Raw genomic sequence first — 13,871 nt, forward strand, 5'->3', positions numbered from 1 at the left:
TGCACACCGGGCTGCCTTTCCTCTGTGAGGCCGGCTCATAGCACACACCGTTGCCCAGTCCATCTGTGGGCGTTCAGGTCACTCCATGTAGGCCTTGGGCTCTGAACCGAACCAGAGGCCACCGAGAATATAGCAGGAATATAAAGCATTATCCCTGCTCTCAAGCCAGTAGTCAAGTTGGAAGTAATAAGAACAACACATATGAAATAACAGCAAAAATATAAGATATGTGATTAGTTCCTGAACTCTGTGGTCCAGACAGAGACCACAGATGTATACGTTTGGGGGGGAAGGGGAGACCTGTGAGAACTGGAATGGTTGGAAATGACGCCTAGAAGGAAAGATGTACCTTGACCTGAACCTTGAAAGGTGGGTGGGTTACAATGAGTTGGCTGAGGAGGTAGGATGGCAGCCAGGCCAGGTTCATCTTCTGGCCAGGGGGGTGTGGGCAACCTGGTGGCAGCTTTGTGGAGTAATGAGATCAGCCGGAGGTGCACCCTCAGCTAGAAGGGGGAGTAACGGGCGATAGAGAGGAGGGTGGGAAGGATGGAGGCGGGCGATGGAGGCATGAGCTTGTTCTTGACACAGGAGATGATAGAGACCCGTTGAAAATTTCGAGTGTGTGTGTGTGTGTGTGTGTGTATCTTTACCTATTGCTTTGTTTATTTAAAATGCTCACCTTGAAAACGCCTTTTTTTGATTTAGATATAACTGATTAAAAGGAATAGACATTTGAGGTAGTCAAATTAGACTACTCTCATATTCTTCTTACTTTATCCTTTCTTTCCAGTAAGTCACACCCTTTTACTCAACCCCCCTCCATCACCCTCACAAAACCAGCACTTGAAAATTCTGCGGATTTGGTGGAGTGTCCCCCCTTTTTCATTTTGAGCCAACCTTGGGAAACAACCCGAACCAGCAGGTGGCAAACCTGTTTTTACGTTTAAAGCAGCTAGAAAATCCTCAGAGGTGTTTCTCTGTGCATCTGCAAAAATTATATGGGTGGCAGTAGTAGCTCTGAAATTCTTTATGAAAATTGGATTCCTTTTTCTCTAAGCTTCCAGCTTCTGTGCTCATTTGTAAATTGTGTCACTTCCGTGATTAAACAGAAACCTCTGAAGAGTGATCGGTTACCATCCCTTAAGTAAACTTTTCTAAGGCTGTTAGATAAACTCTGTCCTTGGACTGAATGAGCACGTTTTTTTTAACGTTTTGGTATGGGTCGGAAAGCGTTGCATGAATGGGCACGTGTGCACTTTCTGGGCTGTAGTTCTGAGCTGGTTTCTGCCCTCTTGGATGATGTGTTTCCACCTTCTGCTCATCTGTTTTAGCCTAAACCCACCAAGGGACGAATGCGCATCCACTGTCTGGAGAACGTGGACAAGGCCCTTCAGTTCCTGAAGGAGCAGAGAGTCCATCTTGAGAACATGGGGTCCCACGACATCGTGGATGGGAACCACCGGCTGACCCTCGGCCTTATCTGGACCATCATCTTGCGCTTCCAGGTAAGGGACTTGGCCCGGCGATTCGGCCTCCCTCCTGGAGGTGAGCATCCCTGTGAAACTGGCCCCCCCATTCCAGAGGGACTAGGAAGACCAGGTTGAAATGTCGTCTCAGAGTCAGGTGTGCAGAGCGGCGGGTCACATTTGGCTGCCCTGTAGGCATGTGGCAGCTAATCACATCCTCCTTCAGTTCTGCCAGCCCCTGAAAGTCTTGACTCTCCTGGCAAATAAGAGGGTTTCCTGGGCTGCGTCTCGGCCCACCACTTCACCGACACCTACTGTAAACGTCTGGTGTCTGCTGCTCAGCTCTCAGGAGCAGAGGTGTAAGGATGTGGTCGATGCTAGGTGACTACCACCGGGCTGTTTGAACTTCGCCAGGTTGTGGCATGCGTCATAGAATATCTTTCGGCGAAGCTGCTTAGGATCGTGACACATGTGTGGGCTCTGTTTTCACCTTCTCCTTCTCCTTTGGATGTGAGGAAGCAGTTTTCAGGGGGGTGTGCAAAAGAGCCTTATGCTTGTTTGACTTGGTGACGATTTTATGGGTTTGTTATACCCGAGCGAAAGGTTCTAAGTATAGAAATACTGTAAGCCAGAAGGTCCTCTCAAGGTCATTTTGTCCAATTCCTTCACTTTCTGAGGGAAGGGAGGAGCCTTGCCAGGGATCACACAGCCAGTCAGGGCTGCTGCGCATGCTTCCGGCCCCTTGGAAGAGAGCGCAGCCTTTCTTGTCTGTGAAGCAGCTCCGGCCTGATTCCTGGTTCTTTCTCCAGGCTGTTGCTTCATGCTCCTGCTTTTCAGTTAAAATCTGAAATTCAGGAAACACTTCTTACCATAGTGTCAGGTTACTCTGCAGACAAAAGTCCGAACCGTCCTGTCTCCACCGTGGCTGTGTTCTCTGTGTCTTCCCTTCCTGTTAAGCCCCTTTGATGAAGTTTGATTGATTTTTTTTTTCCCTAGGTAAATAAAAATCTCACCAACAAAGGGTCATGTCAGAAATCAAATTATAGCTCTCTTTGTATTCTTACTAAAACGCCGAAATCAACCTCTAACCAATCATTTCCCTTGTGCTCCCCTCGGGATCGGGCAGCTCTAGTTTAGTGGTCTGGGTGGGTATGTGGGAGTAGGGAGGGGGTAGGGGACCAAAGCAGAGCTGTACAGAGACACTCCCTGCATGGGGGGTTCCTAAGCCTGGCCCTGCCTTGGGAGAGCCGTTTACTCATTCAGGTTCCCTGGTCCCAGCCCCAGCGCTTCTAATTAAATAGGTCTGAGGCTGGGAACCACTGTGAAGGTGACATGTTAGTGGAGATTTAATTGCAACAATCAGTGACTTTATTTTGCACACAGAACTCTTCTGCACGTTTCTGTCATTTAGTTCCTGAATGATTTGAAAACAGAGTGAATACCATTGTGTTCACTAACTATTGCTCTGGGCCTTAGGCCAACAGGACTCTCCTGGAGCATCGCCTCAGTTCTGTAGAGTAAAAAGTCCTATTTCTCTTGCCTTTGGCCTGTAGTAATCAGAGCGTGGAAGGGCATCCTGACAGTGGCCTCTCTTGACAGCGGGTCTTGTGCCCATGACGGGGAGCTGGCACACACAGCCCTTTCCAGGATTCTCGGCATGAATTGGGTTGCATCATTGACTAATTAGCTTCCTGTCAGCTTGCCTTTTTCTGTGCTTGAACCTGTAAATGCTGATACGTAGTTTCTCCCTTTCCTTTGAGGCTGATGTCACTGCATGGCCTGCAGGGTTGGTGTCTGACATGACCCCGCCTCCCACAGCAGTTTTATCAAATCATCCCCCGCTCCACAAACATGTATCGATTCTGCACCAGCCAAGGCCCAGCTCACATTCTGCGTCCTCTGTGAAGCATCCCATGTATCTACAAAGATCTCTCTCCCCACCGCCCCCCAGCTCCTGAATGTGCAACCTTGTCTTACATTTTGTGTGTGTGTGTGTGTGTGTCCAGAGTCCCCAAGACGTGGCCTGCCCTGATGTGTGTAGCAGATGTGCATTAAATACCGATGATGACAGACAGGTTTTATGCCGCTTTCCCTTAAAAGAGAGTAAAAGATGGTGTGAGGAAACTGGAATGAAAGTCGTCGAGTTTTCCTGGTCCACATAGGGAGCTGTCTTCATTTCAGAAGGGTAGATATTGTTTCTGAAAGAACAAGTCTGGAAACAGATTCCCTTCACACTGAGGCATAGGAAAGCTGATGGGGGTTAATGTGTAAAATTCCACCTGCCTTTCCTGGTGGGTCTGTGTCTTACTCCTTGAGCGAAGGTTATTCTTACGCACTCTTTGGAGTTTATGCAAACTCAGACTTCACTTACAACAGTTAAAAATGGAGAATTTTTTTTAGAAGTGTAATTATTTCAATTTCTAGGTGTTTTTCCTAGTTGAAAGTTTCTAACTTTCTAATCTTACATGTATGTATTTTATCCTCCTCCTACCACTTTCTCTTAAAAAGAATTCTGGGGCGTGTTTCTAGATTAAATGGAAAGACCTTTGACAGGGGCCAGGACAGGGAAGCTTGGAATGGTTAGAGCTGAAAGAGAGGCCAACACCCTTTCCACTGACTCCATTCCACATTTTATCATTATAATCAAGGAACTAAAGGCAAAGGGGTATTTAGAGCATTTGTTTAAAATCACGTAACTGGTAGGCAGCCCGTGAGCCAAAGAGCTGACATGTATGGATCCTTACTAAGAGCCCAGCCCTTCGTACTTTGCATTTGTTCAAGTGTACAGCACGAGATAGCCACCCCTCAGAGGGGAAGCCGAGGAACTCGCCCAAGGACACGCGATAGGTGGGGGAGCCTGGATTCGGACCCAGAGAGTCTGACTTTGGTGCCAGTAGACCAGGCTCTGTGTCCTGTTGAGAATCAGCGGCCTGAGTAGCTGATGAACACAGGCTCTCTTAGTCCGTTCAGGCTGCTAAACCAAAGTACCACAGATTGGGTGGCTTCCACACAGTAGAAATTTATTGCTTACGGTTCTGGAGGCTGTAAGTCTGAGATCAGGGTGCTAGCATGGTCAGGTGAGGGACCTCTTCCGGGTTGCATACTTCTCATTGTGTCCTCACATGGTGGAAGGCGCTAGGGATCTCTCTGGAGCCTCTTTTATAAGGCACAAATCCCATTTATGAGGGCGCTACCCTCGTAACTTAAGCATCTCCCAGAGGCCCTACCTCTTAACACCATCACCTGTGGGGCTTAGGATTTCAGCGTAAGAATTGGTGCGGGTGTGGGAGACAAGCATTCAGACCATGGAAGCACAGCATTTAAGGGCACTCTTTCTCTGAGAGTTTGGGTCCGTTTTCAGGAAATGGTGCACGCACTGTCCTCATCAACGAAGGACTCACTCACCCTGGTGTAAAAAAATCTTTGGTTGTGAGAAAACAAACGGCATTTTTCTAGAGTCTGCTGAGGTTCAAGCCGTATGAACCACCGTTCTAGCTTGTAGTTGGAGAGGACGGGCTATGTTGGGGGTAGAAAAGACCCCTAATCGGTTCTTGGAAGTCAGGCAGGTAACTAGTCTTCACTTCAGTCTTATCTTTGTGCAAAGTAGAGAACCTAGTTCTGGTTGGTGTTTCTAAGAAGTGAACCCTGGCTTCAGAAAGCAGTTCTCATTGACCCTTGGTGTAGGCAGTCTGCAGGGCTAGCTGTTGATCTAAAGTTTACTCTTTATGTATATGCAGACCTGTTCTTCTGTGGCTCTTATTAGGAAGCTAATGCATCTATTGGTCTAATATTTCTTCGTAAATCTTAGATCCAGGATATCAGCGTGGAAACTGAAGACAACAAAGAGAAGAAATCTGCCAAGGATGCATTGCTGTTGTGGTGCCAGATGAAGACAGCTGGGTGAGCACAAGCTCGGGGGTTAGGGGCTGCTTCTCCCAGGACTACGTTCTACCAGAGTCATCACTTACAAGGTGTTGACGAGTATCTTCTCCACCACTTCACTGAGACGTCTTGTTGACTCGCAAGCAGTGGATGCACTGGCATTTCAGCTGGCTCTCAGAACAGGAGTTGATTTATATCCTGGACCTGTCATTTGCACAGTCAGTTTCCCTCTGTTTATGAAGGAAGTTCCAGAGAGAAGTTAATCTTGAATTTTAAAACCCTGAAACCATGTTTAAGAATCTCATCCAGGATATTTGTAAAATGTTGTGGGTTTTCTCCTCTCCTTAATTTCTGTTGCTTTGGGAAGCTCTGTGCAGTAAACTTAAGGGTGGGTGGTCTTTGTACATTATCTCAGTTTCCCTCTCTTTTATTCTTTCCTTGAAATTTCAGTCAAGATATTTTTTAGAGAATTGCATCTTGCTTATTGCTCACTGAAACTTCGGAGCTCCTAGGTACTGAGAATTGGTTTTGTACAGGGTTAATTTTGCACCAAGTCAGGACTACTTGGAGGACAGCTGTCGTTGTAATGGACGTGATCAGTCAGTGGTAACTATGGAAACCATGAAGAGTGTAAGGCTTAGTAAGGGGATCAAGTTAGGAATGAACTTTTAATCAACCACAGGTAGAAAGTTATTAATAATCAATGTGGTGTAGAGTAGCTGATTGACTGTGGGTAAGTTTCAAACATAGGGAAGTGTTTCAGGGAGGTACTAGATTTACAAAACTTCATCCAGTTCAGTGGGATAAGGAAGAAGGAGAGCTGAGTGTTTGAACAGGTAATCCCAGCTACTTCCTCGCCCGGAGTGCCGTGTGAACTCGGGTCTTGGTGTCTGCAGGGTTCTGATAGCTGTGCTGGGGGCGTGGAAAGCCAGTGAAGCAAGGAGGCCTCAGAGGCATCTAGTTGTGGTCACTTTTTTCTCAGTAAGCCTGGTGTTTTCAGTCAAGGACGCGGATCACAGATCGAATTACCAAGAAAGAAAAGCCATGTGGATGTGTGTTTTATTCTTATTTTCCAACAAGGAGAAGTTGAGGCGGATCTTAGCTTGGATTTGATTGTCCTTATTGACATTCACTGCCCGACATTTTCGCAGTGCCTACAGACTTTTTTTTTTTTTTTAAACACTGTGTTTAGCGAAAGCACAGACCTTTGTTTGATGATTGTGTCGCTCTCGTCTTGTGCCTCGTGTTTGTTAGGTACCCCAACGTCAACATTCACAATTTCACCACTAGCTGGAGGGACGGCATGGCCTTCAATGCGCTGATACACAAACACCGGTGAGTCCTTAGAGGTCATGCTAACAATTTGGGGGTGGAATGTTGACATCCTTGTGTAGCAGATCTGGGTGACTTTCGGTCCTCATGTCCGTTGCCCTCGCTGTTGCATCATGGTGGAAATTCCTGCCTTCCCCGTGAGGAAGGTGAGAGAGAATGTGTAAATTCTCCCAAACCAGAGAAACGACTTAACCCATTGTCTTCATAAACTTTGAGGTTGTTTATTCAAAAATCGGGTTTCATTGTTTGATGATTAACTAATATTATAGGCTTTTACTCTGCTAAGTGGACACTTTTGGAGTAGTAATCGAGTCCCACTGGTCACACGGTGTGTTTTCAAGCCACTGTGATAAATCTTTGTTCCACTGTTGTTCTACACAGGCCTGACCTGATAGATTTTGACAAGCTAAAGAAATCCAATGCACACTACAATCTGCAGAATGCATTTAACCTTGCAGAGCAGCACCTCGGCCTCACTAAACTGTTGGACCCCGAAGGTAAGGACTCCAGGGGTAAGAGGTGGGACCTTCGGCATCTCTAGCACTGCGGAGTAAATATAAAATCTGCTTTGTGTCAGTTTGTTTCATTTGTACAGTGTGCTTTGGGAATTATCTAAGGAAGAGGAGTTTAATTTTGGTGTGGGAGTTACTTGAGGATTTGTGTAAAGGATTACGTCTGAAAAGGCCTTGAGAGATGAGTATGATTTACACATGTGCCAGAGGAGAGGGCGTGGCAGGCAGAGGGATCTGTGTGAGCAAAGGAGCTGCGAAAGAGGAAGGTGTGACCGGGGACTAACAGTTTATTGGGAGTGGTGTTAGCGTGTTGTTGGGAAACATACAACTGGAAAGGTGGGTGGGGGCCCAACAGGTTACAGTCTTTAGAGGTTATTCAGCAGGCACTGGGGAGTCATTGAAGCCTCTTAGCCTCTGTGCTCAAGGAAGCGAACCTGCCTTAGGCTCTCCATACATGCTTGTTGACTGACGTTCATCCCACGGTGGCAAGAGCGTGGTCTGGCCTGGGTAGAGATAGGGGCAGGGGCCTCCTTAGGAGGCTGTGCGGTGTTTGTTCCTGAGCATGAAGAGCTTCAGTGAGGAAGGTGCACCCGGAACGTGTGGGTGGCAGAGGAGTAGCACGCGCAGCCCCTCCTCGTGGCTGGCTGCTTGGCGGCCCAGTCTCTGCACGGAACCAACCTCTCTGCTCTGCGGATCCCTGCAGCAGGACCCTGCAGACTGACTGTGGGTGACGTGGAGCAGACCTGTGTGGGACAGTCCCATAGGTTGTAAATCCCTTGCTTACCAGAATCCTAACTGTAGGCTTCATCTTAGCATGAGCTATCACAGGAACGTCTTCTGATGTCGAGAAGCATTGAAGACGTAAGAGGATTTGTTTGTAGGGCTGGAGCCTTTTAGACCGTCTCAGCTGTTAGCAGATATTAGAGAGAAAAAACTGTATACGAGTGAAAGTTTAAAGTTCTTATAAATATAGAACAGGAAGTTGAACTCCCCAAGGGCAGATCGAGGTCAGGAGGCTACCAGGCAGGCGTCTTGCTATTTTCCAGTGCATCAGATGCACTGATAGTTTCACTACAGGAAGCTGAGATAAAGTTATCTTTGTGCTAGCCCATTAAACGATTTCTCAATATAAACACGAAACTAAAATTCCTTGGACTGTGATAAATCTTTGTGCTTAACCCCTGCCTTACTCTGGAAAGGCATCCTCCCTGAGCCCGAGCTCTTTGTGCTTAGATAAAGAATCTTCTTTTTTTTTTTTAATCACTATGACAAAAAGGAATTTAATAAGTTGCTCATTAGTTAATCTTTCTAATCACCACCCACTACGAAAAGGGGATTGATGTTCCCCAGGTCATTCGAAGACAAGGAGCTAAAAGAAGCAGTCGATGTCACTTATTCTGTGGGTTTGATCTTGATGATTAGTTGTCCTTAGCTGCTATTAGTTGTCCGGTGCCCCAGAGAGCATCAGTTACAATAAAATTGTAAACAAGTTAGAAAAGGTTTTGCTTGCTCACTCCTTCCCAGTTATGTCGACATTTTATGTTTATTAAATTGCATACAGGGATGGCATTTTTTCCTGGCCTTCCTGCAATTCTGTATCCACGGGGCCCACTTTGATGGGGCCAAACAGACACAGGAGTTGGCCACAGGGGCCCTGGGGTGGGAACAGTAGCGGTGGCCCCCTCTGCCATCAGCTGCCTCAGTGACTCTGGGCAGGGAGCTTTCCCGCCCTGTGCCCTGGTAGTCAAGTCTTTAAAACAAGAGAGGCAACCTGCCTCACACAGGGCTGCCAGGAAGGATAGAAGTGAAGGCGCGTGTGCGGAGGCACATTGAAAAAAGAGCCCCATACGTCATCAGAGAGCCATCTGTGTTCTCTCCTCCGTCTATCCCGAGTTGAGTACTTCCCTCAACATTGCCATTCCCTGAAGACTGACCACCTTCATTCATTTGCTCCCTCCCTCGATAAATATTTATTGACCACCCACCCTGTATATAGACAGTGCGTTAGGAGGTGGGGAGGCACGGTGGCACAGGGCTTCCCAAGACTGGGTTCCTGCCTTGGAAACTCAGTCTTGTAAGACTAATGAAATGTGCATAAGTAATCATAGGACCTGGCAGAAAGCAAACGATAAACAAAGCCCGAGGAGACAGTCATTCCAGCTGTAGGGATCGGAAATGGCTGTGTTGGAGTGGTGGCTTCTGAGCTGGACCTGAAGGGTAGGAAGAAGGTGATGTGCTGGGGAAGGCCCTTTCAGACAAAGGGAGGCTGTAACTGGAAGGAATATTGGGAATTGAGGAGTGGTAAATAGTCCAGTTTGGTTTAGATCTATAGTGCCTTAGAAGAACCAGTAGGCTGCAGAATGAGAAATGTCTAGAATGGCACTTGGCACTTAGAGGAAGTGTGATAAATATTCGATGGATAGATGGAAGGAAGGGAGGGAGGGAAAGAAAGTTAGGGCAAATTGTAGAGGCCTTTGGGGTTTATACTTTATTTTTCAGACTGCAGGGCACTTCTGAGTAATTTGGGCTTGGGAGGAAGCTGTGCTTCACAGCTGTGCTTCTGGAAGATCAGCTAGGCAAGGTGTGTAAAGTGAATCGAGTAGCAGGGAGACCCAGTGAGGAAGCCATTGCTTCAGGTCTGGTTATGTGACCGTGAGAGCTGGACCCGAGAGTGACAATAAGGATTCCATAAATAGAATCATCAGGTCTCAGACCCGGTGACTAACCAGATATATGGGTAACAAGGAGATAAAGATGTCCATGGACTTAGTGGCCGGGAAAGATTCTGGTGCCACTGGCAGAAATAAGGACCACAGAGAAACACAGACCAGCTTAGGGGTCGGGGAGGCAGGGAGGTGGATGTGGTGTGTCTGGGTGGTAGCCACATCAGTGAGATATCTGACTCAATTCTTACTATGTTCTTCATTTCTGCTTAGTACTTTTGTATATATTTTGTCATCTCGGTGGCCTGGGGTCCTCTAGAGAAAAGATCATGTCTATTAAGACTTTTTTGTCCTTCTGTCATACAGAGTGAAGTAAGTCCGAAAGAGAAAAACAGATACTGTATGCTAACACATATATATGGAATCTAAAAAAAAAAAAAGTGGTTCTGATGAACCTAGGGGCAGGACAGGAATAAAGACGCAGATGTAGAGAATGGACTTGAGGACATGGGGAGGGGGAAGGGTAAGCTGGGATGAAGTGAGAGAGTGGCATGGACATATATACATTACCAAATGTAGAATAGATAGCTGGTGGGAAGCAGCCGCATAGCACAGGGAGATCAGCTCGGTGCTTTGTGTCCATCTAGAGGGGTGGGATAGGGAGGGTGGGAGGGAGACGCAAGAGGGAGGAGATATGGGGATATATGTATATGTGTAGTTGATTCACTTTGTTATACAGCAGCAACTAACACAGCATTGTAAAGCAATTATACTTCAATAAAGATGTTAAAAGAAAAAAAGACTTTTATTTTCTTATTGCAGTAGAAGGCACTTATGAATGTTCATATAATAAAAGAGCCAGGGAGGTGATTTCATCCCTGTTAGTTAACTTTATAATTAACACATCGATGACAGAACTCTCAAGCCCAAAAAAATGAAGATATGGGCCTGTGCAGTGCTGAGCAGCTGTTCCAGGTTGTTCCTGCTGCCTGGTTGGCGGTGCCGTGAGCAGAGTACTGAACAGAATCTTCTCTGGGTTGCAGATATCAGTGTGGACCACCCCGATGAGAAGTCCATTATCACTTATGTGGTGACTTATTACCACTACTTCTCAAAGATGAAGGCCTTGGCTGTTGAAGGAAAACGAATTGGAAAGGTGAGCTCACACCACTTTTGTAAGTTGTGAGACATAATTAAGGTTCACATCTTAATATGCCGCCACCATGCACTCAGACGTTTAGCTACTGGGAGTTCGTGGCAGGTTCTCCACACGGCAGGGAAGTGGGCAGCAGCCTCTGGATCCCAAAGAGTACTAGGAGGCAGGAGTGGTGGGTGGCTAAAATACTCAGGAAGGGATTTCAGGGGGATCTCAGACCCGGAAACACCCCTCCCCTCAACCTTGCCAGAAAATTGGGTATTGAAGATCTGATTGAGTTGCCTGATGTCATGGACGTGGAAGTCCTACTTACCACGCTTGGAAAGGCCTCATCAGTGTCACGCTTTTTTCATTTTTTTGTTTGGCTGACGTTCCCCTGCCATATATTTCAGAACACCGCAGATCAGATGACATTGTCTTCTCAGTGCAATGGAATAGAAAATCCGTGGGCGTTCATGGGACAGGACCAAGCAAAATAGAGCCCTTTTTGTTCCTCTAGGAATTTCGGAGCTGAGGCATCAGGAGTCATACAGGATCTGAAACCCTTGCCTGGGGGTTGGGAGGTTACAGAACCAATTACAGTTGAGTTAAGCTGTCATTGCTCACAAATGATAGCCACGGTCTGAGTGCTTATTAGCACATGGTTCTTGGAGTTTTAAAAACTGTTGTGCCAAAGTCTCATAGAACCGTTTTCAGAGCCAGTGCTGAAGTGTGTGCGGGCTCCCATAGGGCTGCAGTCATGTCTCCCTTACGTAGGGATACGATCTTGTTTTTCCATTTTTCTGATTCTTGTTTACAGGTGCTCGACAATGCTATTGAAACAGAAAAAATGATTGAAAAGTATGAATCCCTTGCCTCTGACCTTCTGGAGTGGATTGAACAAACCATCATTATTTTGAACAACCGCAAATTTGCCAACTCGCTGGTTGGGGTTCAACAACAGCTCCAGGCCTTCAACACCTACCGCACTGTGGAGAAGCCGCCCAAGTAAGATGCAGAGTGTAATGCCTTGCCCTTCTTGTGGGGAGAGAGGTGATTGCAGCCGCAGACCCCTGTTTTCTGACTTGCATGGTCTCATCTCTCAATGAATGCCTCTCGCCAGCGGCCTGTCCTACTCCTTTTAATCTGAGCCTGTGTTGCCGAGATGTATTCCAGATTATACCCTCTGTGAGCCCTTTCTAGCAGAAATGTGCCACTGGTATGTGTGATACGTGAGAATCCCAAGAAACGGTGCAGGTCCCCAGTTCCTTATCCAAAGCTCTTGCGCCTAATGTGTTTCAGAATTCCATCGTTTCTGGATTTTAGAGAAGTAACAGGGTACATGCCAGGTGGCTCTGAGGCAGTTAACTCATATCAAGCCTCCTCACATATCTGTAGCAAAACATGTAATTATTCACACTGTGTGAATTAAAAAAACAATAGTTTCATATCCGTTCAGATCAGGTTTTGCTGCCCCCAGAAGTCTGATTTTTCACATATTTTAAAGATACGTAGTTGTCCAGTAAAGATTGTGGCCCTTATCTCTTGCTTATTATGACAAGAGTCATCCCTCCTTTTTCTGAAAACTCCACTCAGTTGTGAATTCCTGGCTGAGGTCTCCACAACCCATTGACAGTGACCTTAGGTGGTCGTTTGAAATGATCCTTGTTGAATGCATTCAGCTGTGCTCTCCAAATGAAGCAAGTTCATCATCCGCGGCTTGGGGTCTAAATCTTGATTGAGTTGATTAACAAAAGAGTAGCATTCTGTGCCCCCGACTGTAAATCTCAGCAACAACAACGAACCACAAGAAAAACCCCACAGTTTGGCACATACTGAGGTCTTCAGTACCCAAAAACTAACCCACTGCTGTTTCTCTGACACGCACGCGTTTCACATAAGAGTCAGACCGGAGATAAATGCCTTTTAAAATTGTGAGGCTGCACGAAGTGTGTTTATTTTATTTTATTTTATTTTTTTCTCTAGAAGTAGATGCATTTTTCCTTTTGAAAGGACAAAATATAGTATAATGTTTATGGCTGGTTTTCTCTGCTTAGATTTACTGAGAAGGGGAACTTGGAAGTCCTGCTTTTCACTATTCAGAGCAAGATGAGGGCCAATAACCAGAAGGTCTACATGCCCCGGGAGGGGAAGCTCATCTCTGACATTAACAAGGTAAAACCGATCCATCTGGCCTCCTTCATGGTCCCTGCCCTCCTGTGTGGGCGCCAGCCTCCTGTAGGTTTTCAGGTTCTATCAGTGGGTCTTGATTGCTAAGAGATCCTGGCCTGCTGAGTTGATAAGCGGCAGTCATTGCTCACATAGTGTTGAGGGTCAAGGGAGTGCTTGTGGTGGTTTGGGGGCAGGTGGCTGGTGGTGTGTGTGTGTGTGTGTGTTAGATTTTATCAAACCAGGTTCAACCTGTGTACCTTGTCACTCAGATACATAATCAGTTTACCTGTCATTTGTCTCAGGCAATTGGCTCAAACATCTTTAAATTGCAGAAGGGAGAATTCAAAACCTTATTTCCTGTATCTGGAATCCCTAGAGGTTAGGGCTTAGGATTTTGACTCCTTCCGTCAAGAAGCTGTCAAAAAATTTGTTTCCATGCCTGTTACATCTGCAATTACAGAATTTCATGGTGGGCATTATTTCCAAGCAGAAATCTGAAAAATCTAGAACTGTGGTCAGTTGTACACATTTAGATTCTTTTAAGTGGAATTTTTTTTTAATGTGAAGTAAGATATATTTCATAGGAATGAATTTATTAATTGGTGAGTATTTTGGAAAAAAATACTCCGATACGTGAATTAAAAATAAGTGACTTCGGGCTTCCCTGGTGGCGCAGTGGTTGAGAGTCCGCCTGACGACGCAGGGGACA

General features: G+C 46.3%; 1 protein-coding gene across 4 annotated transcripts in view; it reads left to right on the forward strand.

Moving 5' to 3' along the window:
- The window catches only part of SPTBN1 (spectrin beta, non-erythrocytic 1), a 196,516-nt gene that overhangs the window by 137,745 nt on the left and 44,900 nt on the right, over nucleotides 1–13,871 (forward strand). For all 4 annotated transcript variants that reach the window (XM_082672414.1, XM_082672415.1, XM_082672416.1 and 1 more), the window contains exons 4-10: nucleotides 1,332–1,505; nucleotides 5,275–5,366; nucleotides 6,603–6,683; nucleotides 7,062–7,177; nucleotides 10,899–11,011; nucleotides 11,811–11,998; nucleotides 13,048–13,165. In XM_082672414.1, coding sequence (XP_082528540.1) covers nucleotides 1,332–1,505; nucleotides 5,275–5,366; nucleotides 6,603–6,683; nucleotides 7,062–7,177; nucleotides 10,899–11,011; nucleotides 11,811–11,998; nucleotides 13,048–13,165 — 882 coding nt within the window. The remainder of the gene's footprint in view (nucleotides 1–1,331; nucleotides 1,506–5,274; nucleotides 5,367–6,602; nucleotides 6,684–7,061; nucleotides 7,178–10,898; nucleotides 11,012–11,810; nucleotides 11,999–13,047; nucleotides 13,166–13,871) is intronic.

This window comes from Grampus griseus (genome assembly GCF_964374135.1).
Source record: "Grampus griseus genome assembly, chromosome: 15".
NCBI lineage: Eukaryota > Metazoa > Chordata > Mammalia > Artiodactyla > Delphinidae > Grampus > Grampus griseus.